This window comes from Cuculus canorus, chromosome 20 (genome assembly GCF_017976375.1).
Source record: "Cuculus canorus isolate bCucCan1 chromosome 20, bCucCan1.pri, whole genome shotgun sequence".
NCBI lineage: Eukaryota > Metazoa > Chordata > Aves > Cuculiformes > Cuculidae > Cuculus > Cuculus canorus.
The window spans coordinates 1,460,308-1,487,134 of NC_071420.1; the positions used below are offsets into that span (position 1 = coordinate 1,460,308).

At 43.6% G+C, this 26,827-nt stretch overlaps 1 protein-coding gene across 9 annotated transcripts in view; it reads left to right on the forward strand.

Annotated features, from left to right (window-relative positions):
• Positions 1-26,827, forward strand: part of ACACA (acetyl-CoA carboxylase alpha) — a 128,090-nt gene that overhangs the window by 10,623 nt on the left and 90,640 nt on the right. For 7 of the 9 annotated variants that reach the window (XM_054085068.1, XM_054085065.1, XM_054085062.1 and 4 more), the window contains exons 4-25: positions 6,491-6,623; positions 7,254-7,392; positions 7,614-7,723; positions 8,195-8,276; positions 9,517-9,615; positions 10,199-10,305; positions 11,051-11,161; positions 11,628-11,837; positions 12,344-12,514; positions 14,763-14,924; positions 15,287-15,450; positions 16,268-16,418; positions 16,940-17,043; positions 17,664-17,745; positions 18,923-19,068; positions 20,085-20,235; positions 21,595-21,729; positions 22,507-22,653; positions 23,174-23,362; positions 23,943-24,043; positions 24,566-24,654; positions 25,943-26,067. In XM_054085068.1, coding sequence (XP_053941043.1) covers positions 6,491-6,623; positions 7,254-7,392; positions 7,614-7,723; positions 8,195-8,276; positions 9,517-9,615; positions 10,199-10,305; positions 11,051-11,161; positions 11,628-11,837; positions 12,344-12,514; positions 14,763-14,924; positions 15,287-15,450; positions 16,268-16,418; positions 16,940-17,043; positions 17,664-17,745; positions 18,923-19,068; positions 20,085-20,235; positions 21,595-21,729; positions 22,507-22,653; positions 23,174-23,362; positions 23,943-24,043; positions 24,566-24,654; positions 25,943-26,067 — 2,908 coding nt within the window. Of the gene's footprint in view, positions 1-217; positions 400-2,888; positions 3,141-6,490; positions 6,624-7,253; positions 7,393-7,613; positions 7,724-8,194; positions 8,277-9,516; positions 9,616-10,198; positions 10,306-11,050; positions 11,162-11,627; positions 11,838-12,343; positions 12,515-14,762; positions 14,925-15,286; positions 15,451-16,267; positions 16,419-16,939; positions 17,044-17,663; positions 17,746-18,922; positions 19,069-20,084; positions 20,236-21,594; positions 21,730-22,506; positions 22,654-23,173; positions 23,363-23,942; positions 24,044-24,565; positions 24,655-25,942; positions 26,068-26,827 lie in introns of those variants that run through there. The other 2 variants (XM_054085067.1, XM_054085070.1) reach the window with 2 other exon arrangements.

Here is a 26,827-nt window from a genome sequence, read left to right on the forward strand (position 1 = left end):
TGCTTGCTCTTTTTCTCTGCCTTTTTGTGAAGGATATTGCAAGGGCAGATCTAAAACTGGAGCAGATCTTACGGGTGCTTTAACTGATCAGACACATTTCCACATCAATGCGTACATATTTGCAAGAAATAAAGCCCAAACTGATGGTGAGACTTACTCTCTTTCCACACCCTTCGCAGGCCTAATCCAGAGGAAAAAAATTAAAAAAAAAAATCAAAAAGCCCCTTTCTCAGGATGCGTGTGTGCATGTGTGTATGTGCTGCAGTCTCCTCACAGCTGCCTTTCAAAGGAGCCAGCTAATGCATCACTGCCTTTGGAATAAACTGCTACGTCACGGATAGCACTTGGCATGTTACATTGCTGGGATCAATGCAGGCTCCTAGCTGCGATGTGCGTCAGGTATGTGTCTGTAGTGAATGCTTTTATTCTTGGAGGCTGGAACAGGAGGGAACAGCGAGGCAGTCCTTTTGTCTAGCAGCAGGCCTAGGGTCTGAAGAGGGGGATGGTTCTCATACATTTGCCATGTTGGTTCTGAGCAGTAATTATGTTTGGGAAACGAGCTTTGTAGTCCATGTGCGTGTTTGGTGGTAAGTATTGTATCACAATGACATATCCGTGCATAGCACGTTTTTGTAGGTATCTGCAGCACATTGTATCCATTGATTTCACAGCAGCGGATTCAGCTGATGGAAGGCACGATGAATGTTTTTAACCATGCTGCTCCTCCAGCATCGGGCTGTGTAGCTGTAGGTTATTTTTCCCTGCAGCTACAGTGGTCAGAAACTGTTTGGCTTGGGAAGTGTGTGTGTGTGGGTTGGATTCCAGGCAAATATTTGGGAAAGAGTTTTCACAAAAACTGAAAAATGAAATTTCAGTTATACCATGTATAAATTTTACTCTGGAATCAATATAAAGACCCTGAAGAAATTGAATGGAACCATAGATAGTGCAACTATTTTATTTTGAAAATGTTGGAATATATTGTTTTCTGTATACTGTTTTCTAGTGAAATGCATATCCCGTGGGGTCACTGAATGTCTGTTGGGTTGTGCTGGTCCTACACAATGATGACCGAGGAGAATGTGGCACAGATTTTATCAAGCAGGCTTCTTTGGAACTGGTCAAGTGGCGGGTTTGTGGTAGCCTCACTGCAGAGGTGAAGGGAAGTAGGAGCCTGGAGAGCCAACTTTCAGGGCCAGGGTGTGGGAGGCAGGGAGCTCTGAGATGTGTACCACAGCTGGGTAAGTGCTGCATCTCAAGATGGAAAAGGTGCTGAAAAATATTTCAAGACAAGCTGCTTTTCCTTACGTACTCCTGTGTTAAAGTGAATTACATGGGAAATCTCTGGTCTACTTTGTAGTTGGGCAGTTTGAGTAGTTCGTCAGTGAGGAAGCAAAGACTTGGAGGTGTTCAAGGGCAGATTGGATGAGGTTTTGAACAACCTGATCCAGTGGTTGGTGACCCTGCCCATAGCAGGGGAGTTGGAACTGGACGGGCTTTAAGGTCGCTTCCAACCGAAACCATTCTATGATTCTATGATAGGTGAGAGAGGCATTTAGTTATTGGGTAGGTATATAATGTTGGGGTTTGTATATTCAAACTCTATTCTTTCGCCGGTATCTCTTGTCTCTGATGTCCCGTGAAGGATATGTTCTCACTGTGGCTGCCCTCTTCACAGCCACAGTGTGTCGCTGCCCCTTTGCCCTGCTGTGACAGTGCTTGAGGAAACTGGATCTGCACAGAATTGTTAGCCTGTGCTTGATCAGACACATGGCACTTGCTGTTGGTTACTGCTCTTATCGCCTGTACTATTCTTGGTTTCTGCAGTGACCTCACCTTGTCCTTCAGGGCACAAGGTTCTATACTGTCATTGTGTGACACTTCTCCTTTGGGTGCTCATTCCTTTTTTTGAGTGATCCCCTCTGCGTGACTGCATGGCTTGTGCTCAGGCTCTTGGAATATATGTGTATCCCATAAAAGTTGTGCCACCTCATGTGGCCCTACACCAGGACAGACCTAAATGTCCTCAGATTAAAAATGTAGCCTGGTTGCTGTGTCCTAGTTCCAGTCTGGGTTTAATCATCTCTGTGTTGTGGCAGTCATTGCCATTGCTCATCCTTCTCCCACCTCAAGTTTGCAATGTATGTTTTTGCGTGCGCTGGGTTGTGAGAAAACTTTCTTCCTCCCTCCAGTGAGGTTATGGACCCCACAGCACTGCAGCACCTTTGCTTGTAAGGATATTTATTCTTAGAGCACTTGGCTATAAGATCTCATCCCTGTTTCATAGGTGGAGAAACAGAGGCATGGAAAACTTGAGTGACCTGCTCAGGGTCTGCCAGCTTCCAGGCTGATGTCCAGTGTGATCTGTTGTCTCATGTCTGGATCACCACTGTGATCTGTGTGCCCATACAAACTGTGCATCTGACTTCCTTCTCTGCAGCCCTGCAAATGCTTTCCTTGTCACCTCCTCACTCCCCCTGAAAATCAGACGTTAAATCCTACACGTTGATTCAGTTCTTCAGGCAAATTGACCTCTGTAGTTGTTGCTTTGCTTATGCAAAGCTGGTTGCTGAGGAGATGCTCCTCTGCTCCCGGCACAGTTGTGCAGCCGGTGGTGCGATGTTCCTCTGGATTCAGGCAGAGTGTGAGAGGAAGCTGTGCCATCTCCGCTCCCTCACCTGATGCCTGTCGTGGGGAGCGTGGAGTGGGGCTGAGCGTCACTGCAAGCATCCACGGTGCATCGTGTGGGCTGCAGCAGCCCGCTTACGTAACCTGTAGATCATTTTCTCTCTTTCCTGATCAGCTGCTTTCCTCTGAATGCAGAAGAGGGAAGCTGCTCCGCTCTCCGTGCATGCTGCGTCACAGGAAGAGTGACTGAGAGAGAGGGGTGGTGGAAAGCAAGGGACAAAGGTTAAAAGATTGAAGCAATCTGGGAAGTGCCACTGCTTCGCCTGATTGCAAGAGGCTCTCTGCAGCTTTCTGCTGCTGGGTTTTGAGCTGCGGTATTGAAAAAAATAAAATACCAGCAGCTACCCTAGGCGAGTCATAAGCAAGCCTGAAATCTGTTAATTCCTTCACTGAGACAGCATGGAGGATTCTGCAGAGCAGAGTCAGGAAATGAGATATCACATGCTGCAGAGGTAAGAATTACAGATATGATTGCCTCCTCATAGTAGGAGCCATCTGGGAGTGAGGCAGTCAGGCACTCGGCACTGGAAATGCCTACTGACATTTGTCCATGTTAGTTTTATCCTCTGAAACCTTGCTGGTTACTGTGAGGTATCTGCATGCAGTCTGTAAGAAGGATGCTGGAATGCATCTTAGCTGGGGAATCAGTGTTAAAGTTTGAGATTCTGCACAACTTCTAATCTCTGAACTCTGAAGGATGGATGAGCATTTTGAAAATTCCTGTGTAAACAAAGCACCGCAGTTGTGAGCTGATGATTAATAGGGATGACTGTTACTAACTCAGCATTTATTCTGTTTTGTTTAGAGCTCAGTGTTCTTCCTTGCTGCCCAACTACTACCTCATCTTACCCAGCAAAAAAAAACCCAAACAAACCCTCTCCTGTTTTGATTTTAATATGCAGTCTGTGGTTATTAGTAAATAAACAATGTTCATGGAATGCTTACTGTCACAAATTGAACTCTACTTGCTTATGAACAAGTGTTTGTGCATTATTGTGGATGATGAAGCTCTGGTTTTATTGACATCCTATCTCTAGCAGTGTCTTTATGCATGTAGTAATTTCAGCTTGGCAGGATACCATACGTGTTCATAGATTCTGACCCCAAGATTTTTTTTCTATTTTTGTTGAGACTGCTGTTAATAAATCTGTAATGAATAAACCTCTCTCACTTGTTGGACTGTGCTCTTCTTTGCCGTGCCATAGATCCTGACACTCTTTAAATACACATATTTAATAGAAATTCTACCTTAATTCTTAATTATACCTTTTGTCTTTTTCCTGCCTATGCTTGAATTCCTGGGCTGAGGTTATCACAGAGCAGTCTGTGAATGGTTGCTGATATGGACAAGTTTTAAGTTCAGTGGCAACGTTTATCTCTGAAAGTGCAGTTTGCTGAAAGTAGAGAAAGTGCACAGGGGAAGAACCTCTGCACACTTAACTCATTCCTGTGCTCATTGTATCAGCCAGCAGCTTTTTCAGACAAGCTGCTGGCCTGGCTGTGATTTGGTCTGACCTGGTACAGCCATTTACATGTTCCAGAATATCACTGGGAGATATGCCGCTGTTTTTTTAGCATGCTTTAAAATCAGCCTATTGATCTTGTTTCTCCAGTTACATTTACTTCTCACGCTCTGGCTTCATGTGTTGCTTCCAAGTCTCTTTCATTGTGCTTAGAACAGGTTTTCACTTCCCAGTTAAGCTCAACTTTTGCAATACTAAAACTTGATGTTCTCTGCCACCATGGCCATTTATCATAAGAATATATCACCTTTGTGAAAGATTGATGTGGTAGTGCACAACACAGGATCCAACTTTCAAGTGCTGTAAATATGCTGTCTTGCTGTTCTGGAAATCCTCTCGCTGTCAGGGTTGTGCCACAGTAGAATGTCACAGCCAAAGTGATGGCATGCTCGAAGGTGGAGAGCATCATCATCAAGGGAAGTATCCACTGCATCCTACGTGTGGTGTATAAAGATGTCTTTATGGTCAGAGCTGGGCACTGATCTTGCCTTACTTGAAAGCTTGCCTTTTGTTCTAGTTCAGTTTTTGGTTGGTTAAAACAGGATTTGGTGTATACGTTTTTGAATAGGTTGTTCTAGGTGATATGGGTCAAGATCCTTGCTGCCAATATGTGCTCTGTGTTAGTATCATGATTGCTCACAGGAAAGATGAGTAGGAGAAGAATCTGGATTTAGACCAGATATGAGCTACAGTTTATTCAGGGCTTTTTTTATTGGCAAATTTTGTAGTCAAAATACTGGTTTGTGGCATTGCTCTGCTCCTGGTGAAATGCTAAGGAGGATTTATTAATTCGTTCCAGCTAGGTAAATCTTCATAGGACATAATGTAAGTGTACATTGGAGTCTGAGTGCTTCCTCTCAAGCTGTCCCCAGCTCCTCAAATGTAGCTCATCCACACCTCACGTGGGGCAGTGATCCTCACAGGTGCAGCTCTCAGGCTGCCTGCCCTTGGTGGCAGTGTTTAAAAGACCTCTGGATATTGTACATGACTTGTCATGTCCTTGGGTTGGTTTTCCCTTCATGGCCTCCCTCTGCAATTCCTGTCACTTTCTACCACATCCCATCCAATTTCCCTGTGGAGTTGCTCAATGGTAGCTGCGCTTCAGCAGCTGACGGGGCCAGAGGTTCCTGCCGGGTTCCCTGCAGCCGAGGGGCAGCCAGCAGGGCCGCCGTGGCTCCTGCGGACAGACAGTGCTGGTTACACAGCTGTGGCAGTGGCACCGGCCCCCTTGGATGCAGCTGGATCTTAAAAAGCATTACAACGCCTTGTCTATATTCATCTCCCCTTCCTACAAAAAGGTTCTGTAATCCTGTGTGGTGGCAGGGGGAAGGACTTTGCATCAGTGAAGGGGGTGGGGGAAAGGAGCCTGTTAAAAAAACCTGCCCTGAATCCAGTTAGAAAAACAGGAAAGCTGTGGGGTGACCTGAGAGGTAGGGCTTCAACATAGAAAGAACCTCACTGTCGCCACAGTCATGCTTTGGTAGACGCATGGTGTGAAGGGCAGGGCTTTGCTTTTCTGTTGAGTTTTCTCTCACAGTTTCAGCCTTGTAAATTTTAGCAAATCAACTCCTGTAGTGGTTGCAGAAGCAAAGGGTGATTTATCCGTGTGTTATTTCTGTGGAAGCTGAAGCATAAGAGAGAGAAGCAACTGTTGCATTACCACACAGACAGAGAGCAAGCGTGTGATCTTGTCAGGCATGAAACTGGCTTTTACTGCTTTTAGCTCAATTAAAGTAATTAATTTGTTCTCTGGCTCTCTGAACTTTTGTGGGTAATATTGAAGACTGGATGGTGGCAAATTCTTGGAAAATGATTTTAAGTAGGCAGTCACAGTCTCTTATTTTCACCTGGAGGCTGTTCTCATTCTCTGTCGTTCCCCAAGAGGATTTCTTTGCAGAGTCTTAGCAGCTCGGTTCACCAAAGTCAGAAGATGTTATTGTTGTTTCCCCCCTTTCCTAAATGGATTGAGAGCAGTGTGGAGGATATTGTTGTTCTGTGCCGGGCAGCAATATACAGCGAATCTCTTTTCACCTGTTTATATATTAGCATAACCAGAATTTCTCCAGATAACCTGGCCTTTGCAGAGACATAATCAAAACATATTTAAAAACCAAATTCATCCCTGCAAGGCAGTGGACTAGAGGCAAGGAGCGATTCTGCTTAATACGTGGGGAATACTGCCAAGGGGAGCTTTATAAATTATTCACATATCCTCATCTATTAGGGTACATCAGCCCTGCCAAGCTGTTTTTTTTTATGTCTCCCACAAATTTCCTTAGGCCCAGCATGTCTGGTTTACACCTCACAAAGCAAGGCCGGGACAGGAAGAAAGTTGACGTGCAGCGGGATTTCACTGTGGCTTCTCCAGCAGAATTTGTTACTCGTTTTGGAGGGAATAAAGTTATTGAAAAGGTAAGTTACTGACCTTTCTGACTTAAGCATATTGCATTTTGTTCTCTTCTCTTGAGCGATGACTTCTCTTTACTTAAGGATATACATTGCAGAAATTAAAATATTAATATTTCTGAGGGTGAAAGTTGTACATCTGCCTGTAATTGTGTTTCCATTTTACTTTCTATGTGAGAAATAGACATGTCATTGTTTTAGCTTAGTGTGACAGGAAAAACAACTGAGCGAGCTGGAGTGCTCCTGCTGATACAGAAGGATTTATAAGATGGATACAGCAAAAGTAGACCAGAAAAAGAATACTAAGAAATGTATTTAAAAATACATTTCATTTAATGGATGAGGTCTCTTCCTTTCAGCTATTGAGCATTTTAGCCAATCGTTATACCTATTCTCATGTGTGCTTCTGCTCTTTAATCCAAGCAAAGCCTAATACATTAAAATCTTTATGGTTGAACACGTGCTGGTTTCTGAATTGACTGATAGGCTGTTAAATGTTCTTGCAGAATTGAAGGATAGCTACCAAAACAGCTCCAAAATTGAACAAAGAGTCTGCAGAGAAAAAAGTGTTTTCATTATTGTTTAGTGTTTTGTGCTATTTAGAGTATGTCTCATGCCTACTTCTATTATACTCAGGTCCTGATAGCAAATAATGGCATTGCAGCAGTGAAATGCATGAGATCCATCCGACGCTGGTCCTATGAGATGTTTCGGAATGAGCGGGCAATCAGATTTGTTGTCATGGTGACTCCTGAGGATCTGAAAGCAAATGCAGGTGAGTTGTGAAGACCAGCGAAGGTGCACAGCCTTCGCCTTGCCCAGAGCTATGCGCCCACAAGAATTCAAGAAGCTGAATGTATCTCCACTGCATTGTGTACCATTCTGACAAGTAACAGATTTTTCTGGGAGGAGATTAAATTCTGTAGATCCAGGGAGTTTTATACCGAGTACCATTCTAGGTTTGCAATCAAAATGAGATCATCTTTGTGTTTGCAGAGTATATTAAAATGGCAGATCACTACGTCCCAGTTCCAGGAGGACCAAACAACAACAACTATGCAAATGTGGAACTCATTCTTGATATTGCTAAGCGGATTCCAGTGCAGGTGAGAAGTGTCAAAGATAGTTTCCAGAGCAGGAGATAACGCTAAGCAATCTTCTCTTCTTAAATGATAAGTTGTGTCTTGGGAGAAAGACAGGTCAAAGACATGGAAATGGCAACCCTATACTATATATACAATACATACACCTATGCACCAAAAGGCAGTGCATGTTACAATGCAGTGGATTTCCAGTATGGAGATAGAAGGTTCCCTTCAATCCTTCACTTCACTACTCTTAGTTCCTCTTCAACAGTTTGCTTTGGCAGCCTTCTTTGAGGTGTCTACAAGATGCAAGACGCTAGCCCTTTAAACTAAGCATACCATGTACTTCAGGAGGCTGGTCTGGGTTGTGAACGTCATGAGGCTGTTTTCAATGAGGACAAGAAAGACTTGAAGTATCTGCATGCTTTCTGTTTCTGCCTAGTTGCTTGTTTTACTGAAACAAAGAGTGAATTATGTTATTTTCTTTGGTAGGCTGTGTGGGCTGGCTGGGGCCATGCATCCGAGAACCCTAAACTGCCAGAACTGCTTCACAAAAATGGAATTGCTTTCATGGGTGAGGATATACATGTCCGATCTACTGTCTAGTCCTTATTTTAAGATGAGTGGTTTCAGTGAGATAGAAAATCCTGAGTCTAAAGCAGAGCCATGAGATATGGTGTACACATGTGAGATGGATGGTGTGTTCTCTACAGCAGTCAGAGCCATAGAATATGCTGTCTAACAGCGTACGCTGGTTCCAGTCATTGAGGCCAATGAAACTAGATAAGATTTGGGCATATGCTGGGAAATAGTTCTTGTATGGGAGAAGTGGCAAGTTCTCCAAGCTGTCTTTGAATATTGTGAGATACGAAGTCAGAAAAGATTCCTGTTTTTAATGCTGGACGCCCCTGCTGTCTTTTTAAAGAGGGTGTTTGTAGTTCACTTTTACAGAAAGACTGGATTTCTGTGTGGACAATACATGACGTTTGTGGTCTAGTTAGCAGTGTAGTTAATCAAGTACTGGAGGTGTTTGTTGCAGTAAGCCTCATCTCCTGAACCACATGGATCTGAATATTGGATAAGGTTTTGGACACGTGCTGTGTTTAAAACTAAAGATGGACTTGTGATAAAAGTCATGGTTTGAACGTAGCCCAGGGATGTTCTGAATTCCAGCAGATCTTTTTTTTTCTGTTATGTCTTGAGCCATAACCACAGAAAGACTCTGGGGCTTTGAAGAGGAGTGGGTTTAAAAGTTCTATTTTAATTCTAGTTTAGATCTCTCATACAATACAGTCCTATGCAAACCACATTTTGAGTAAAATCAGGGCACTGAGTTATTATTCCAGTAGCATGTGATGTGCATGCTTGATAGCAGTTACTGCTGCCTGCTGTCCCCTTGAGAGCAGGCGCAGCTTGAGGCCACTTGGAAGGGGTGCTTGCAAGCTCTGTGTGCCAGGACTTCTCTAACAGGACAGGCACTTAAAGAGCTGTTCTGATGTGTCTATGGTTGCACTGCTATGGTTTCAGTTTCCTTTTCCTCCTTCTTGGTCAAAAGTGCTTCAGTTTGTTTGGCTTTAGTTTCCTGGCTGATACAGTTAATGCTTTATGTTTAGTTTCCTGGCTGATACAGTTAATGCTTTATGTTTTGGTTCAGAAATGTTGATTTAGAGTAGTTGAGATGTAGCATGCAGCAACGCTGCTTATGAATGTTTAGTTATCCCTCTTACATGGAACCCAAATCAGACTTCTGGCCATTTCCCTAATATCTGGCATCTCTTTATGTCTCTCTCATGCATTGCTTTTGCTCTTTCCAGGTCCTCCAAGCCAAGCAATGTGGGCCTTAGGAGATAAAATTGCTTCTTCAATCGTGGCGCAGACTGCTGGCATCCCAACTCTTCCTTGGAGTGGCAGTGGTAAGGAGGAAATTGCTGTGTTTGTCAAGATCATTCTGATCTTTTTTTTTTTCCTTCAACTCATCTAATCATTAAGAAGTGTTTGTGCACAAAAAGGCATTTGAAGAGATGTTCCATCTGTTTAGGGTTTCAAATTTGTCATATTCAAGGCTTAGACATAGTGACTATGATCTATACGGATATATAAGGCAAAATTTGCATATTGTGTAAAGTATGTTAGTCTAACAGTCTAGCTGTAATATTTCGGTATTTCTGCAGTCTCTTCTTTTATAGCACGCACTTTTGGAACACATGGCCAATACCCTGCTTCCATGGAAGCTCTGTACAGTTTCAAAAGGTTGTAAATAACAGCCTGTTTCTCAGAACTGCACAGGGTAAATGAAAGAGGGTGTAATTTGTTGGATTAAAAGATCTGCTCCCCAGAAAACAGAAATGTCTGTTTACATTCACATTCACTCTTTTGTAAATGCTTCCAAGCTAGTTCCTTGTGGGGCTGTGACTGATGTTTGTTTCGCCAATGCCTGATGTGTGAGTTCTCACTGAGCCTTGTAGAATGAGCTAAAACAATAACACTGTGTTTCAGGTCTTCGAGTGGACTGGCAGGAGAATGATCTTCAGAAGCGCATCTTGAATGTTCCTCAGGAACTCTATGAGAAAGGCTATGTGAAAGATGCAGATGATGGCCTGCGGGTAGGTGGCCTGTAGTTTGAAGCTATTTGAGGTCTTGCTGCACGCACACCTGGAGAGAGCTACAGGCTTAGTTTATTATTAATGGGAATAGAAATGAGAACCAGACTGTCAGCCTTGCAGAACTGAGTCTTTGAAATTGGAAAGTGATCTTTCACATATCTTTCTTTGGGCCAAGCCTGCAGAATTTGGTGAGAATTAGGAGAAAGAGATAAACATGGGAACAAAGTTGTATTTCATTGAGGACTTTCTTCTGCATTTTGTTTAACACTGGAAGGAGGTATTTTTAATAGAGACCGATGACCTCACACTTGGATTCGTCTTTTGCTGAGTGTTCCTTTGAGGAAGATTTCTAGAATAAGAAACATTCCTGGCACAGTACAAGATTTGGGATTTTTGTTTTGTGAAAAGAGGGGGTGGCATGTATGATTTTTCCACGTTAACCCAGATTAATGATTTTCCTTATTACAAAACAACTCTTCTATGAGTTTGTAAGTTTAATGGTGTGCGAATTTGTGACCACTTTGAGAGGTTAGAGTTTTCTGTAGTCACAAAATCACTGCTGATTTTTCCAGCTACAGGCACCCTCTCAAACTGGAGTCTGGTTTCTGTCCCATTCATGTCTTGGTTGTTAAATGGAATCAAACATGGAAGCTTGGACACAAATTAATAGGGAAATAATGATCTTTTCAACTTGATTCTGCTAACTTTTTGTACTTACCCGTGTCTTTCTGCCCATCGTGATCAGGCTGCTGAGGAGGTTGGCTACCCTGTCATGATCAAGGCTTCTGAGGGAGGAGGAGGTAAAGGAATCAGGAAAGTTAACAATGCGGATGATTTCCCCAACCTATTTAGACAGGTAATGTTTCCCGTTGATTTGTACTGTTGTTCTAAATGTTCAGGTTGAGTGGTTCTGAGAACACTGAATCAGAAATAGTAAAGAACTGAAAAAGTCTGCATTATGTATCAGAGCCTGTTTAGCTACATTGAATCATGAGTTTGTGCTTTCTTTGCTGTGTATCTCGGTAGTATTTTGATCTATCTGCATATCCAATCCAATTGCCAAATGGCTAAACATCATAGGACGTGCTGAAAAAATCCAAATGATGAAGGGCATGTGCAGTGTAACTATAAAATTTTGAGGGACCCAGGCCTTCTTTAGTTTATGGGTTACCTAGGAAACCTGAGCAGAAAAACAGGGTATTTTCAGCCTTAAGTGGCCCAGGGGAAATTTCGTGGGTGTTTCTTGCTTAAAAATGAACTTGAGATGACTGAAATAGGTGCTTGCTAGAAATTATCTGCCTCTGACACTGTCTCTGCTGCAGGTTCAAGCTGAAGTCCCAGGCTCCCCAATCTTTGTAATGAGACTTGCCAAACAGTCCCGCCACTTGGAGGTACAGATCCTGGCAGATCAGTATGGCAATGCCATCTCTCTCTTTGGCCGGGATTGCTCTGTGCAGCGCAGGCACCAGAAGATTATTGAGGAGGCCCCCGCTTCTATTGCGACTTCAGTGGTATTTGAGCACATGGAACAGGTGAGGGTGGCTCTGCAACTTACCTTTTCCTTGCAAGACAGGACTTTTTCTTTCACATAGCCAAGCGATTTGCATTGTTGAATCTTTTAAAGGAGCAACATAGGGTTGCATGTTGTAAGCTGCTTAGGTTGGGCAACGACTTACATTTCCAAAACTGAGTTCGCTACATGCTGACAAACAGCTGTAGAGCTCCCTTCAAAAATTCAAGGGAATTGTGTTTTAAATATATGTTGTTATTCTGAAAGCAAGCTGTAGGAGTTGTATGAATTTTCTACTGCTATATTATAAATATTTGCTTCAAACTCTTCCCTGTGTAAATTGTGAATGAAATAAGCTGGAAATCAAAACTCCTGTGCCATGTGCTTTTCTTTGAGCAGTTCTTGAGTGTGTTACAAGCTTTTCTGAATGCCAGCAAAAATGTCTGAAGTGGGTAGGGTGGATGAACAGGGCCCAGCTCACTGAGAATGGGGCCTAGAAATTAAATAGACTTTTTTCATGTACCCTAGTGTGCGGTGAAGCTTGCCAAAATGGTGGGATATGTGAGCGCAGGCACGGTGGAATACCTGTACAGCCAGGATGGCAGTTTCTACTTTCTGGAGTTGAATCCCCGCCTACAAGTGGAGCACCCCTGCACCGAGATGGTAGCCGATGTTAATCTGCCAGCAGCACAGCTCCAGGTGAGTCAGGTGCCCAGGCCCTCTGCTTCTGGAGGCTTTCAGAAGTACTCAAACTGTGGATGTTGAAGAGGCCTGAGCATGAAAAACCTGTTTTGCTGAAACCTTAGTAAAACAGGGAGGCTGACGCTTGCCTGAGTCACAGCCAGGGTGCTGTGTTAAAACTGGCTCACACAGTGGCATTATGCAGATTGCTAGATCTTGGTACTGATAAAGGAGAGAAGGTAAAGAAATATACCAAATATGACCTATATCCTCATGTGCAGACAGGTGGTGTGTGACTCTCTCACCTTTCCTGCCCAACAAAAATACCCCGTAACTCAAGGCCTATTTTGGTACTTTCTCGGCTTGGGTTTTATCTTGTGTGGCTGTAGCAAAGCTTCATTCACTGCTCCAAAAATATATGTGCATGCCTTCTGTTATCACTGTTGCACTAAGTTGTAGCTCTACCATTTGGCTCTTTCTGATTTGGAATACAAAGAGGTTATTTTCTAGTTGTTCCTCATGGACTGCTCAGGGAAACTTTCAGTTAAAGGGAATGCAAGGGGCAGCAGTAGAGGTATAAAATATAGAGATAGGAAAATTGATTTAAGGAGAGGTTGTGTGTAAAAAAAAAAACCTGTCTCGACAAACTTTAGCTGTAAGTAGTTCAACTTTAAGCTCTGAAATTATTTTGTCAGATGAGTTGGCTTCTGAGGCTAGCAGAGCAATCAGATGTTGTGCCGCTATTGAGCAGTGCATCGCCCCCTCTGCCTCCAAGGGACAGCAGCCTTTTCAGTTTTTCTGATGACAAAAGGAGGGGGGAGGGAAAAAGCATAGACAGTTGGATTTTTCATCTTTAAGCAGTCATTTGAAGTTCTGGAAAGTGTCTTAGGTGTTTGTAATTTTGATGAGCAGTTCCTGACTTCCAGAGCAATTGTTTCCACCTCTTCTGAGCCCCTTGCTCATGGCAGATGCTTCATCCTCCTGGCTGAGGGCCCTGCCTTTCTACAAAATGGGGTTTGAGGCTGATAATTAGGTACTTCAGTAGCTGTGGTAGAGTGACCAAGAATTTGTCTTGATTTATTGCTTTTTCAAGGGGGAGCCAGTTCACAGGGGGAGTCTGTTACAGCTTATATCAACCAGTAGGGTTTTTGTTGTTCTGATCCCCAAAGTAATGAGGGAATCCTGCACAGATCCCATAGGAAGCATTTATTGCATATGCTGTGGCTCGTCTTTCCCTTGTGCATCCCCACTGAACTCCCTGTGTGCTGCCACCGCTCTCAGCCCCAATCTTTTCCGCTGATGGATGAATACTGCAGTCTTCTTTCCCTCTTACACCACAGAAGGGGCTCTAGGTCCTTTTCTACTTCCATTTTCTCAGCACTTCCATTCTTACCCCCTTGCTTTCTTTCTAGCTTCTTTCTCCTCCCTGCTGTTTGCAGTTTGAAGTTATTGGGTAGGTGGTAGGGAAAACAAACAGTTGAACTGCCATGCCTTATAGTCTGCTCAGGAGCAGGATCATCTTCGTTTTGTTAGGAGGCTCTTTGGCTTTAGCCTGAGCCTTCCCTCTGCAGGTGATTCCAGTAGGCCTGTGTCTGTATGTGCCAGGTGTTGAGAGTTTTGTAACTGGTCAGGTGATTTCCTCCTTGTTGGGACACTGTTCTTCACATTGCTGATTCATTTTCATGAAATGGCACATTGATATTGTAGCTGGTTTGGTCTTTTGTCTCTTGGTGTCTGGTTAAGCTAAAGCTCAGCCTTTTTGAACTGTAGCTGTAAAAAAAAAAAACAAACCAGCTAATTAACAGAACAGGTGGGATTTTGCTCCATAAGTCTGCAGCCAGCTCTACAGGTTACTCTCTCCACAGTTTATAGTTGTAAAATACCAGTTTCCTATAACCAGTTAGGGGCCTTCTGTCTCACTTGGATGTTAGTATATTTTTAACAGGCCTAATGCATGCCCATCCTCAGCTGACCTAGCACTGGCCAGCTTTCTCTGGAGCCTTTTAATCAGTCAATGGAAAATACTGGCTGAAGGGCTTAAGGTGGATATTACGCAGAGCTCAGCTGTCCTAAGAAATATGAATGTTCCAAGACGTGTCAGTGGAGAAGGCTCGCAGCAGAAAGCAGGCGTGTGTGTTTGCTGTGCTGGAACTGCAGCATCAGCTTCTGCAAAGAAATGGTGGAATTATTTCTTCAAGGAATAGGTGCTCCCTGTGAGGAGGAAAGCTGACTTAGTGATTATATTATTATTGTTATTGTTCCTTAGATTGCCATGGGGATTCCCCTCCACAGGATCAAGGACATTCGAGTGATGTATGGTGTTTCTCCATGGGGAGATACATCTATTGATTTTGAGAATTCAGCCCATGTCCCCTGTCCACGTGGCCATGTCATCGCTGCACGTATCACCAGCGAGAATCCTGATGAGGTGAGTGGTTAAATTCTGCGGTTACAGATCGCACTCTGATAGCCGTAGGCTTTACACTGAGGTTCAATCCCTGCTGCTGACCCTGAAGAGTTTGGCAGTTTGGGGTTGAAACTGGCTGATCTTTAAGGTCCCTTTCAACCCAAACCATTTTATGATTCTAAATTTAAAAGATTATTCTTCCCTTATCTCATTTACCTGACACTTCTGTAGACGCTGGTTAGGCACAGCCTGAGCTTATTTGTGTCTGTGTCATGTCGCAGCACAGAGAGGTGCTCTAGACTTCTGAACTCTAATGACTCCCCTAATTCTGAATTATGTACTTTTTCTTTAGGTTGTATAGCGATGTCTGTCTGTCTTTACAGGGATTTAAGCCCAGTTCTGGTACCGTTCAGGAACTGAATTTCCGCAGCAATAAGAATGTCTGGGGCTATTTCAGTGTTGCTGCTGCAGGAGGGCTTCATGAATTTGCCGATTCTCAGTTTGGTCACTGCTTCTCTTGGGGAGAAAATCGTGAAGAAGCCATCTCGTAAGTAGTCAGAAAAGTGGTATAACCTTGGAAACTGCTTGTTTTGGTCCTTTTTGATCTGAACTGCCATGGATAAAACAGGACTCGTTCTAGGAGTTTTTAAGAGAAGCTTCCCTCTCTTTAATCTTGTTTTTCATATTGTGGTCAGGCTTCCCATCCTGTCTTGCTTTGCAGTTCCACTGTATTGCACCTACATTTCTTCACTTTTTACTTACTTCTCTTTCTTTTTCCTTTCTGTTTCATTCCTGCCTTGTACACCTGCTGGTGGGATATGACATAGCTACCGTTGTGTTGAAGTCCCTCTTTGAAAGCATTCTGGTGGAAAACTTCTAACAGGAAAATCATTGATGACTCGCTGTACCTGTGCCTTATAATGGTTTATAAACCATTGAGTGTTTAAGGGGTGTGGAACATTAAGGCATCTATCATAAGACAGGACTCTCTGACCTGTCATCCTTACCATTTTTCATCCAGAGCCTTTACTCTTCCATTCTTGGTGGGATGGAGACCACGTCTGTCTGTTTCATGTGTACCTCTCACACGTGGTAGGTGCCTAGATGATGATAGCAGTGGGAACTGCTGGTCTCATAGCTGGTACTGGCTGAGCTGCTGTGCTCACAGCAGCAGCAGATTGAATAAATTCAATATTCCCTCATTCCCAAGGTTATCATATAGGATCTTGCTCTAATACACATGCTCTTCTGCTGTTACCGTTGGACAGTTTTTACCTAACGGCTCATGGGGAACCATCTAGAGTTACCAGCTCGCACATTACTGTTAGTATGGGGTAGATAACAGGTATTCTTTTCTCTTTCAGAAACATGGTAGTGGCTTTGAAGGAGCTGTCCATCCGAGGGGATTTCCGAACCACTGTTGAGTACTTGATTAAACTGTTGGAAACGGAAAGCTTCCAGCAGAACCGCATTGACACTGGCTGGTTGGATCGGCTTATTGCTGAGAAAGTGCAGGTACAGCCTCTCACTTTACAGAACTACAAACTGGAGTGAGGAAGGAGCTGGAGGTGAGGCAAGCTGAGTGCATGCTGGTTGCAGGAGGACAAAGATTTAGAAGTGGTTAATTTCTATTTATGACTTTACTAATAATCCTTTTCACTGGCCTTAATTCTTATTTATTTCAAAATCCCTGGTCACCCCTATCAGGGAAAGGTGGTTGTAAAGTTGTCTGGAAAAGCAACTTAGTGTATGTGTGAATTATGGCTAATATTTTGGTTTGGTGTTTGGGACAGATGGTAGTGGAAACATGTGGGTCCTCAAGATTTTTTCCAGAAAAAAAAAATTGTGGTTTTCTTTTAAGGAGTTACAGAGTTAGTTGCTTCTTTATCATGATTGCATGGATGCTAGACCAACTTAATTTTAAAGAGAGGTTGGCCTTGAACCAAAACCAGAGCTGAGACTGTTCTTCAAGTGGGTGTCCAGAATGGACTGAAACTGAAGGAGATGTGACTATGTTATGTCCTGTTTCTTTCTAGGCTGAAAGGCCTGATACCATGCTAGGGGTGGTGTGTGGAGCTCTGCATGTGGCTGATGTCAGCTTCCGAAACAGCGTCTCAAACTTCCTGCACTCTCTGGAAAGGTAAAATTGCAAGCTGGTCTGATAGATAGCCGATAAGCGGATAGGAATTACTTTTGCTTTACAAGTTCAGAAGTTCAGAAATGCACGAAGCTTGTTCGGCAGCACCGAGCTGCTGCCTGTTCTCTGGCCCCAGGAAGCTGTTTAACTAATGGCCTAAGAAGACTGGAAACCTGTGCATTTCTCCAAAGTATCCCCTGCTGTTTGCACAGATTGGGTTGGTTTCTGGCGGTTTTAGTAGAAACTCCAAGAAATGGCTGAGAAATGTGGAGTTGTTTCTCTGTGTGCTGTTAGGGCAACATTAGGGCGTATTTAATCACCAGATTTTGTCTTCCTCTTGCTTTGAAGGTTAATTTAATTTTCCAGATTTGAGATAATTTTCCAAATTTAGTGTTTTCCACAAATTCTTAGAAAACCCTCTCTGCTCCTGCTGGCTTTAAGAGCAGGTGCTGTAGTGGAACTAGTCCTAACACGCTGTCAGGCTAAGACTGGTATAATCCTGGCAGGTTCGTTCTTAACAGTGCTTTCCAAATTCTTGAATTCATCTTTGAACCTGCTTGGGCCCCCGATAGCTGTTTGATGGCTTCTGGAAGACAAGTTTTGTTTTGCATTTCTCTTTCAAGGGGCCAAGTCCTACCTGCTCATACTCTGCTAAACACTGTGGATGTGGAACTCATCTATGAAGGACGGAAGTATGTGCTGAAGGTACGATGTGCAGTGTGGAAACCCATCTTCTTGCCACTTTTACTTGGAAACATGCTGCTCTGGTTTAATCTTTGTAATACATGTAATTATTGGAATTAAATCTTTGCAGGGTTTGTTTTCTCTGCTTTAGGGCAGTTAAGAAATCGGTACAGTCTCCCTTGTGATAATACCCCATCACGTCTTTCCATTGCAATGTCTCTGTGTTTCTCTCTAAACATTTTAACCTCTTGGGGTCAAGAAATGCCATGCATAGGGTAAGGAATACTTTGCTATAAGCAAAGACCACTGCCTGTTGGTAGACCAGAACTTTTAATTAACGTTTCTGAATATGTAGATCTACTCCGTTGAGTGTTTGAGCCCAATTTCATCAGGATGACAGAATTTTAGCAATTTTTCCCTTTGGTGTTGCATTTTCTCTGCTGTGGACAGAAAACAATGTTAGAAACACTGTTCGAAGGTTGCGAAACCAAGCACGCTAAAGTTAGGAAATATTAGACTTAAGATTGCCTGTGCGATCTTAATTAGCTTTCTTGGGCAAATTCATTGTGGTGACGTTTTTAATGACATGGCCATATAGTGTTTTTGCAGCTGTAAGAATTCTTCACCCCTGCATCTCCGTGATTTTTGTCTTGGCACCCCTTTGGTGAGAACCAGAGGGGCACTGGACAGCAGCTAAAGCATGCGTTAAGTGATTTACCCAGCTTCAAATGGAAGTTCTGGCAGAGACTGTGATAGGATCCCTCTTTTCCAGGGAGAGCATTAGCTGCTTTCTCTGCAGCTAGGTCTCTCTCTTTATTTTATTTTATTTTTTTTTTTAATTATCTTATTCATTATGCAGTTGTAGCTCATGACTGTGACTTGTATGTAGATCGGGGTGAAGAAATGGTAAATGACTGCAATCGAACCTGTACAATTAGTGCAGAAGTGCGAGAGAGTTAAATCCAGATTTCTGGACAGCATTAGTTCTGGCATCTCTTGGCTGCTAAATGGTTGGCTTTGTGATCCCAAATTTTGTTACATCTTTTTTTCCTACCTAACGTGAAAACAAATGACTCTGCTCTCCTTCCTTAATTGCCACTGTTGCAGTGCTTGGAAAACTGTGTATGTTGTGGCAAACGAGGCATTATCAGTGCCGTGTGCTTTTCATGTGATACGTACCATTCTGGTGGCTCTGCAGGTGACCCGACAGTCTCCCAACTCCTACGTGGTCATCATGAACAGCTCATGTGTGGAAGTTGATGTGCACCGACTCAGTGATGGAGGACTGCTCCTGTCTTATGATGGTAGCAGCTATACCACCTACATGAAAGAAGAAGTGGACAGGTACCAGCCTGTAAACATTAGTGTTTAACACTTAGATAGTAGCCAAAATTACGTGTACTTGTATATTTCCGCTTTCCAAAGATCAGTTGGGAATGGAATTTTCTCCTAGGAAGGGGTTACTAGATGTGTTTTGGATGAGTTTAAAGGGAGAGGTTGCCTTCACCTGAATAACATGTCTTGGCTGCTGTTAGAGGAGAGATCTGCTTGTGTGCCCACGTGGAGTCCATATTCTCTTGCTGGTTCTTTAAAAGTGTCCTTTTCAATTAGAAAAGGAAACCCCACCAAACAAAACCAGAATATGAAGATCTTCAAAATCCTTTAAACTCCACAGCTGCCTTAGAAACAGACACAAGGTTTGCTATTTCAGTGCATTCCTTCAAAATTCCCCACCGGGATGGTAGCCATAAGGTTGGTAAATCTCCAGCTTCTGGAATGTGAACCACTGCCCCCTCTGCTGGTTTCTTTTCCATGACAAATGTAACGAATCTGGTCAGGAGTACAGAGGGCTTGGGTAACTTTCTGGGTTAGAAAATGCTGTAAAATCTCACCCTCTTAGGGGGCTACATGAGTGCATCCTGCTCTTCCCAGCTGTGCTGTGTATACAGGAGGATTTTGCCTGAAGTGGGCAGTTTTGTGAATGTATTGTGTGTAATGTATGGCAAATGTAATCTCCACTAATGTCAGGTTTTGTTCATATGAAGTCTTGAACTTTGTTGGTTCTGGTTTTGAAAAGGAGTGATACCTGTTGGTACTGAAGAAGCACAAAACTAACCTACGTACAAACTTGCTAAGAGCTGCTTTGTCTGGTTTCTGATCCCTGGCTTCCATAGTTCTATTCTGATGTGATTAATCTGAACTTTCATATGCAGAGCTGTACCGTTCATCTCAGAAGAGCTGTTTGAGGTGTTTTTCTTTAGTTTTGTTTTGTGGTAGAATAGGGAAAGAGAATGGATTTTCCCTGTCCCATGCTTTCCACAAGAAATTCTGTTGCAGTGATTTGTCCTGTTCATTCCTAGGTATCGCATCACTATAGGTAACAAGACCTGTGTGTTTGAAAAGGAGAATGATCCCTCCATTCTGCGCTCACCTTCAGCTGGGAAACTTATCCAGTATGTGGTGGAGGATGGGGGACACGTGTTTGCGGGCCAGTGCTTTGCAGAAATAGAGGTAAAGGATTCTAAAAGAACTGAGTTGGCTGTGGGTGCTTAATCTGCCCAGGCAAAAACTGGGGAGACAAAAAGTTGAATGCTTTGGAACTGGGAATTGAGGTTGAAGGATAGTTCACAGTATTTCCTTTCCAACTTCTGTCGGTGATTTAACCCAGACTAATGTGGGAATCAGCAGTGAGAGTGGTGGAGCAGTGCTCAGCAGTGGGACTGTGGTTATCACCTTGCTGTGACACCAAGGGAGAATGGGCTCCACGTGTACTGTGTGTTCTACCTGTGGTCAAGCGGGCCACCTGCTTGTAGACCTTGGTACTAACACAGACTCAGAAGCAGAGTTTATATGCCAGGATTAAGTGTCAAATTAAGACTTCTCTGATTACCTGATCATTTATCAGATTGATCAAATGGGTTAATAAACGTCACTCCTCCCTTCTCCCTTTGAAGTTACTTAACTCTTACAGAGGAGGAGGATGAACAGTTTCTGCATCACTGTGAGGAAAGCACAAGTGGTTGTGTAGGAGTGTGTGGCTCAAAACAGATTTGAGAGAGGGAAGTGTGTGTTGACAGAGGGGCAGTTAAACCTGTCAGGGACAATGTGTAGGAGAAAAATATCAAGCCAGAGATCCAGATATTTTGTGTAAGTGCTTTGACACTGCAACAGAGCCATGGCTAAGAAGGAGCCTCCTACTCAATCCCTGTGTTCCCAGTCGTGATGTATCTTACAGCACTTGTAAAACTAGACTGCCTCCCCCCATACCCAACCCTTCTGCTCCAAAGGCAGGAGCATCTGTGGTTGATCTAAGGAAGCATCTCTGTGGAGACCAATGACCTCTAGAAAGCAGAGTTCCCTCTGCTGAAAGTGAATGTGTTGTGATAGCTTTTGAGGGGTGGCCTTTCCATTTCTAGCTTTGAAATGTGGCTGTTGCAGCCACAAGTTGTGTCTGCTTTGTTCGTTGTGTTGTGTGTGGGGCCTCTGATTACCTGTTGTTTCAAGCAGTGTGGAACAGGTGATGTTCCTGGGCATCATAGAAACATAGAATAGTTTGGGTTGGAATGGCTCTTAAAGATCATCCAGTTCCAACCCCCCTGCCATGAGCAGGGACACCTCCCACTGGGTCAGGCTGCCCAGGGATAGCTTCCTGCTGCACTAATTTGTGGCCAGTAGTTTGTTCTACCATTCACTTTTGTGTCTGGGGTTTCATTTCCAATGTGTGTGCTTTTAAGCCTTTGAGAAAACCTGAACCAAAAGGTGCTCATGCTGGCTAGTTCATCTTGAGAGGGTATTGGGTGCTGGCTCACAAAACTAGAACCATTTGGGGAACCTGGAAGCTGATCGTGTAACCCGTTTTCCTTGCTACAGGTGATGAAAATGGTGATGACGTTAACAGCAGGAGAATCGGGCTGCATCCATTATGTCAAACGCCCAGGGGCAGTTTTGGATCCTGGCTGTGTGATTGCCAAGCTCCAGCTGGATGATCCCAGCAGGGTTCAGCAGGTGAGAAGCTGCAGGAAGTAGAGATACTTGTTGTCTTTTTAATAGACGCACGATATTGAGAGTGGTATGAGATAATCCAGAGTACTGAACCAATTTCAGTTTAATGCATTGTACTGGAACTGTTGCTTTACCATTTATGTGTCTCAGACGAGGACTAGGACTCAGGTTATTGTCTCTTTCTCTGATTCAGAACGATCCTTGTTCTCTTCTTACCTCAGTGCTGTTGTGGGTACGTGGCTGTCTAGGATATTAGTGGCTGGCCAGGTTTTTTGTTCTGTTTTATTCCTATGCAAGTTCACATAACTTCTTTTTATCACGTATTCTTCTTTAAGTGACCCTCTTTAGGAGGATGGGAGTTGATATCCCAACTCCAAGAGCGTCAGGCCCCGTGAAAACGATTGTAGCAAATCTGTAAATATGAAAAAAGATCCTAGAACATGGACCTTTTTTAGGTGAAAGGCAAAGCTACGTTCATTTAGGGATGATAGGCTGGCCTGTAGCTGGTGGTGGTGGAAGAGAATCTATTGTTCTTCTAGCAATGGCTAGTTGAAAATCATGGGAAGCTGTTGAACAGGGGCTGGAAAGTGATTGTACACGACATAGAATTGTTGGAGATCCAGTTCATAACCTTTCTGTCCCTCAACCAAGGGCATTTTCCATGTTGGGCATTCTTTCAAGTGAAATCTGAGCCTCCAGTTGAGCGTCTCTGGATGTTACCATCATGGCTGATGCCATATGGAAAGATTAGCGACACCATGCTGTTCGTTGTGTTTCCAGGCTGAACTGCACACAGGTGCCTTGCCACAGATCCAGAGCACAGCACTTCGAGGCGAGAAACTCCATCGCATCTTCCATTATGTCCTAGATAACCTGGTCAATGTGATGAACGGATACTGCCTGCCAGAGCCCTACTTCAGTAGCAAGGTACTGGTTACTTCTTTCAGAGCGAGAGCACAAATACTCTTTCAGTTCAGGGAAAGGCTGGCCTGTTTGCATGTTGCAGCCAGAGGACCAAGAGTTGGGGCAATACTGCTCTGCTGGTGCCAGCTCGATTCAATTTTCTTGCTTAGGCTTCCTTATATTGAGTCTCTCTATAAAGAAAGATGAGAGAGTCCCGTTTGTGGCACCCAAAACAAGGACAGGATAGAGCTGGATCTTTACTGCTTGTGCCTGCAGCTTTGTACATAGGAGCTGCACGCATAGCCAGCTGTGGCGGAGGCCCTAGAGGGAGGAGGAAAGAAGGTGGACAAGTCTAAGTCAGCTGCTGGTGTAAGGTAGCACAGCAGCTTTGTCATCTACCTCAGTTCTCACTTTTTGCCCCTGGACTAGCTGTGTGATAAAACAGTATTGAAGAAGGCCTCAATGAAAAGCCTTTCCTTTTTTCCCTTCTTGTTGCTTATTCTTTTCTTTGTGTTTGTCTTTACACTGACTTGTCTCTCTCTAGGTGAAAGGCTGGGTTGAGCGACTAATGAAGACGCTAAGAGATCCATCTTTGCCTCTGCTGGAACTTCAGGACATCATGACAAGTGTTTCTGGAAGGATCCCACCCAATGTAGAGAAGTCCATCAAGAAGGAGATGGCCCAATATGCCAGCAACATCACATCAGTCCTTTGCCAGTTCCCCAGCCAGCAGGTGATTAACCACACTTATATAGAGGAATAAAAATCAGTTTGCATTGGAGCAGAGAGAGAGAGAGAGAGAGAGTTCCTTTAAATTATCTGGTAGTTGGTAGGACCCAAAAGGTGCATTTGAACATGAAAAATACCTGTATCACTTGAGCTTAAAGGCTTGCCTCCTTTACCTGTGCTGAAGAGTCTGTGTTCCCTGCTCAGTATAGCTTTAAACATGCAGTTTGGAAGAAGTTTAATCATATCAGTGGCCTTGTGGGCATTTATTTGTTTGCTTTTTGCCTGGCACATGTACTGTGGTGTGATTTGTAATGTCAATGTAACCTTAAAAAAGCGTGATTGCAATTATACAAGGCCTGATCACGTCATGAGGTGCTGGAAGATGATTTCTCCAGTGTTTGGTATTGTGCATTGATTCTTGTATCATTGTCGGGTCATTGACTTCCTTAGCAGTTTAAGCTTTGGCCTTTGGACTGTGCTAGAGCTCTCGTCTGTCTGTCTGGAAGTTCTTGGCTTCTCTGCTGGTTGTTCAGCCAGACCATCCCATCCAGAACTGGGACTGTCATGTGATTGCTCTCTTTCAGATTGCCAATATCTTGGATAGCCATGCGGCCACCTTGAACCGCAAATCAGAGCGTGAGGTCTTCTTCATGAACACTCAGAGCATTGTGCAGCTTGTACAGAGGTGAGCCATTTTCAGGGGTGCCTCCTAACTTTTTTTTTGCTGCTGCTGGGAAGTCCTAGCCTGCTTGTCTTTATTCTGTTGGTTTTATTACACTCAGGCTCTAAATCACTAGGAATAAACCTGCCTACTTGCCTTAGGGAGGTCCACGGTGCAAGAGCTGAGTGTGGCTCCTGGCTGCCTGTGTGAAGCATGCACAGATCCTTCCTCTTTTTACCTTTGCCATGTGAAAGAAAGATTTGACTTCTGCCTTGACACTGACCATACCGTGGCCGTTTCATCAAGCCGCTGGTGTGTGTTATGCTTTCAACATCTAGAGTTTTGGGTATTTTTAGAAGAAAAAGGACCTTTTAATCCAAAACATGAGCCGTGCTATCGCACAACATTAATAGCAGAGTTATGTATTCACGTAACAATTGGGGTTTTCAGAACCAAATATGCTTCTTTCTGTAAGCAAACCAGCTTATTCTGCCACTCATTTCTTTGCCAGTCTCAGTGCTAGGTTTGACTTGTTTCCTTCTGCAGGTACCGCAGTGGTATCCGGGGTCACATGAAGGCAGTGGTGATGGATCTGCTCCGTCAGTATCTGAAGGTGGAGACTCAGTTTCAGCATGGTGAGTCTCTAAGCGCATCAAGGGTTTGATTTCTGAAAGTCTGACTTTGTGGTGAGGCTAAGCTGCGCAGGTTTCATTCCAAGGGTCTGTCAGTCAGGACCTGTTTTTTTAGAGCAGCTTTATGTCCGGTTGGAGCTTTTGTGGCAAGAGTGTGCATAATGCTTATGACCAGCCAATGGCAGACTCCACCTCAAAGCTGTTTGTCGTACTGGTTTTCAACTGTGGTATATCCATCATCTTTTACATCCTGTGCCATCTGTTCCACAGTTTACATGTCAGAATATGCCTGTCAGTCTTTAAAAGAATAGCTCCTATATGGGTTTATGATCCTCTCAGTGAGGGCTTTTTTATGGCCTGGAGTAAAAAGACAGACTCACTGAATTATGAGTTTCTTTGTGTTGCCGTTTCTGATTTGATATTGAGGTCACTAAGGCTCAGCCAGTCTGTGTGTTTGTTCTAGATCAGAGATGAAGCAGTTCTCAGTGCATTCCCGCACCGACTCTGTCAGCAGTGGCCTGGCACTGGAGAGCTCTCCTGCTTCCACGTGTAGAAGCTTCATATTAGAAGCTTGATTTTTACTTCCTGATTCTCGAGCATCTGCAGAAAAATTAGAATGAGAAAAACTTTAAATTCACCACGTTATTTATTTCTGTCTTGCCTATTCACTAAATTCTGTAGCAAGAAAATCAAATGCAGTAAAAAAAGTCTCTGATTTCTTTGCACCCACTGTGAGATACCAGGAAGCCGCTTGTTGTTCCTAACGACAAACCTTGTCCTGGAATTGAGCATTGAAATAAATGCATTGCACTGCTGTATCCAGGCACAAGATGGCAATGAAGCACTAGCTAATTCTGAGGCTCTAGCTCTTACAGGTAGTTTGGATTCCACTTTACTTTTCTTTTGTCCAGCTCTAATACCTGCACCAGCCTAACGGGTCTGCAGATTAATTTCTCTTCAGTTTGCTGGTAGTAGAGGATGATGCAAGTCTTTTTCCTATTTATTTTGGTTGTCATTTGAGTGAAAGACTGAGCTCAGTGCTGCCCTTTTCATGTTGCTCACAAGGAGGTATTTGGTATTAGAACTGTTTTAATAAGAGTAGGATGTTTAAATTAAAGTCTGCAGTTGAGGGAGTGGTGTTGGGAGGAGCGCTTCCTTCCCAGAATTAATTGCGTGGATGATGCAAAGAAGATTCTCAAAACATATATGTAGAAAAATAAATACATTTAATAACTTGTATTCCTCGATGTTGAAGTGTGGAGACTGGAAAAATGTGCCTTTCTGATTGCAGGTCACTATGACAAGTGTGTCTTCACCCTTCGTGAAGAGAATAAAAGTGATATGAATGCTGTATTGAACTACATCTTCTCACACGCTCAGGTCACCAAGAAGAACCTGCTTGTTACAATGCTCATTGTAAGTTGTTTATTGGTGCTCTCAGAATTTGCTTCTCATAGCTGTGTGTTTGATGCTTTAAAAATTTCTGAGTTGGCAGCTGTTATCCTTAAAGATGCAAACCTTCTAGTTGCAGTGGTGTGGAGTGCCTTCGCGTGTTCTTGGGGTATGCAAGCCATGCATTAGAGGAGACCCAAAGCAAGCTGTTCAGCTCAGTGTCTGTGCACCTTCTGGTTCATGACTGTCCTGCATTGATTGCCTATCAGACTGCAATGAAGGCTAATTATGCAAGTGATTTGTGAGCATCTGTGGGGAGATAAGAATGCAGACTTAACTCTTACGTTGGGAGGATGCGAGAGGCTAGCTTTCAGACACTGGACTGTGACTTTGTACTTGATTTAGTCTGCTTCTTTATCTTCAGGATTCTCAGAGAGATCCTGTCTTTTTACAGCTCATGGCATTCAAACTGGAGTTGCTTGGAAAGCAAAGCAATATGCTACCAGCGCAAAAAAACAGATGATTTTTTTGTAGTAACAATTCTGTAATAGCAACATTTTTATGGACCCTCATTACTAATGAGGGTGATGTCCTGGTAGTCAATGGCATTAACCAGCCCATATGGAGGCCCTTGAGGGGTTTCAGATGCTCATCCTTGATCAGCCGTACTTTGGTCTTACAGGTTTGTCAGTGGCTTCTTGGCTTCTTCTTGGTTATAGTCTCAGGAGTCTTCTCAGGTCTGCAGTGGTGCTTTTGGGCCACTGTACTCTGGGCTGCGTGATGG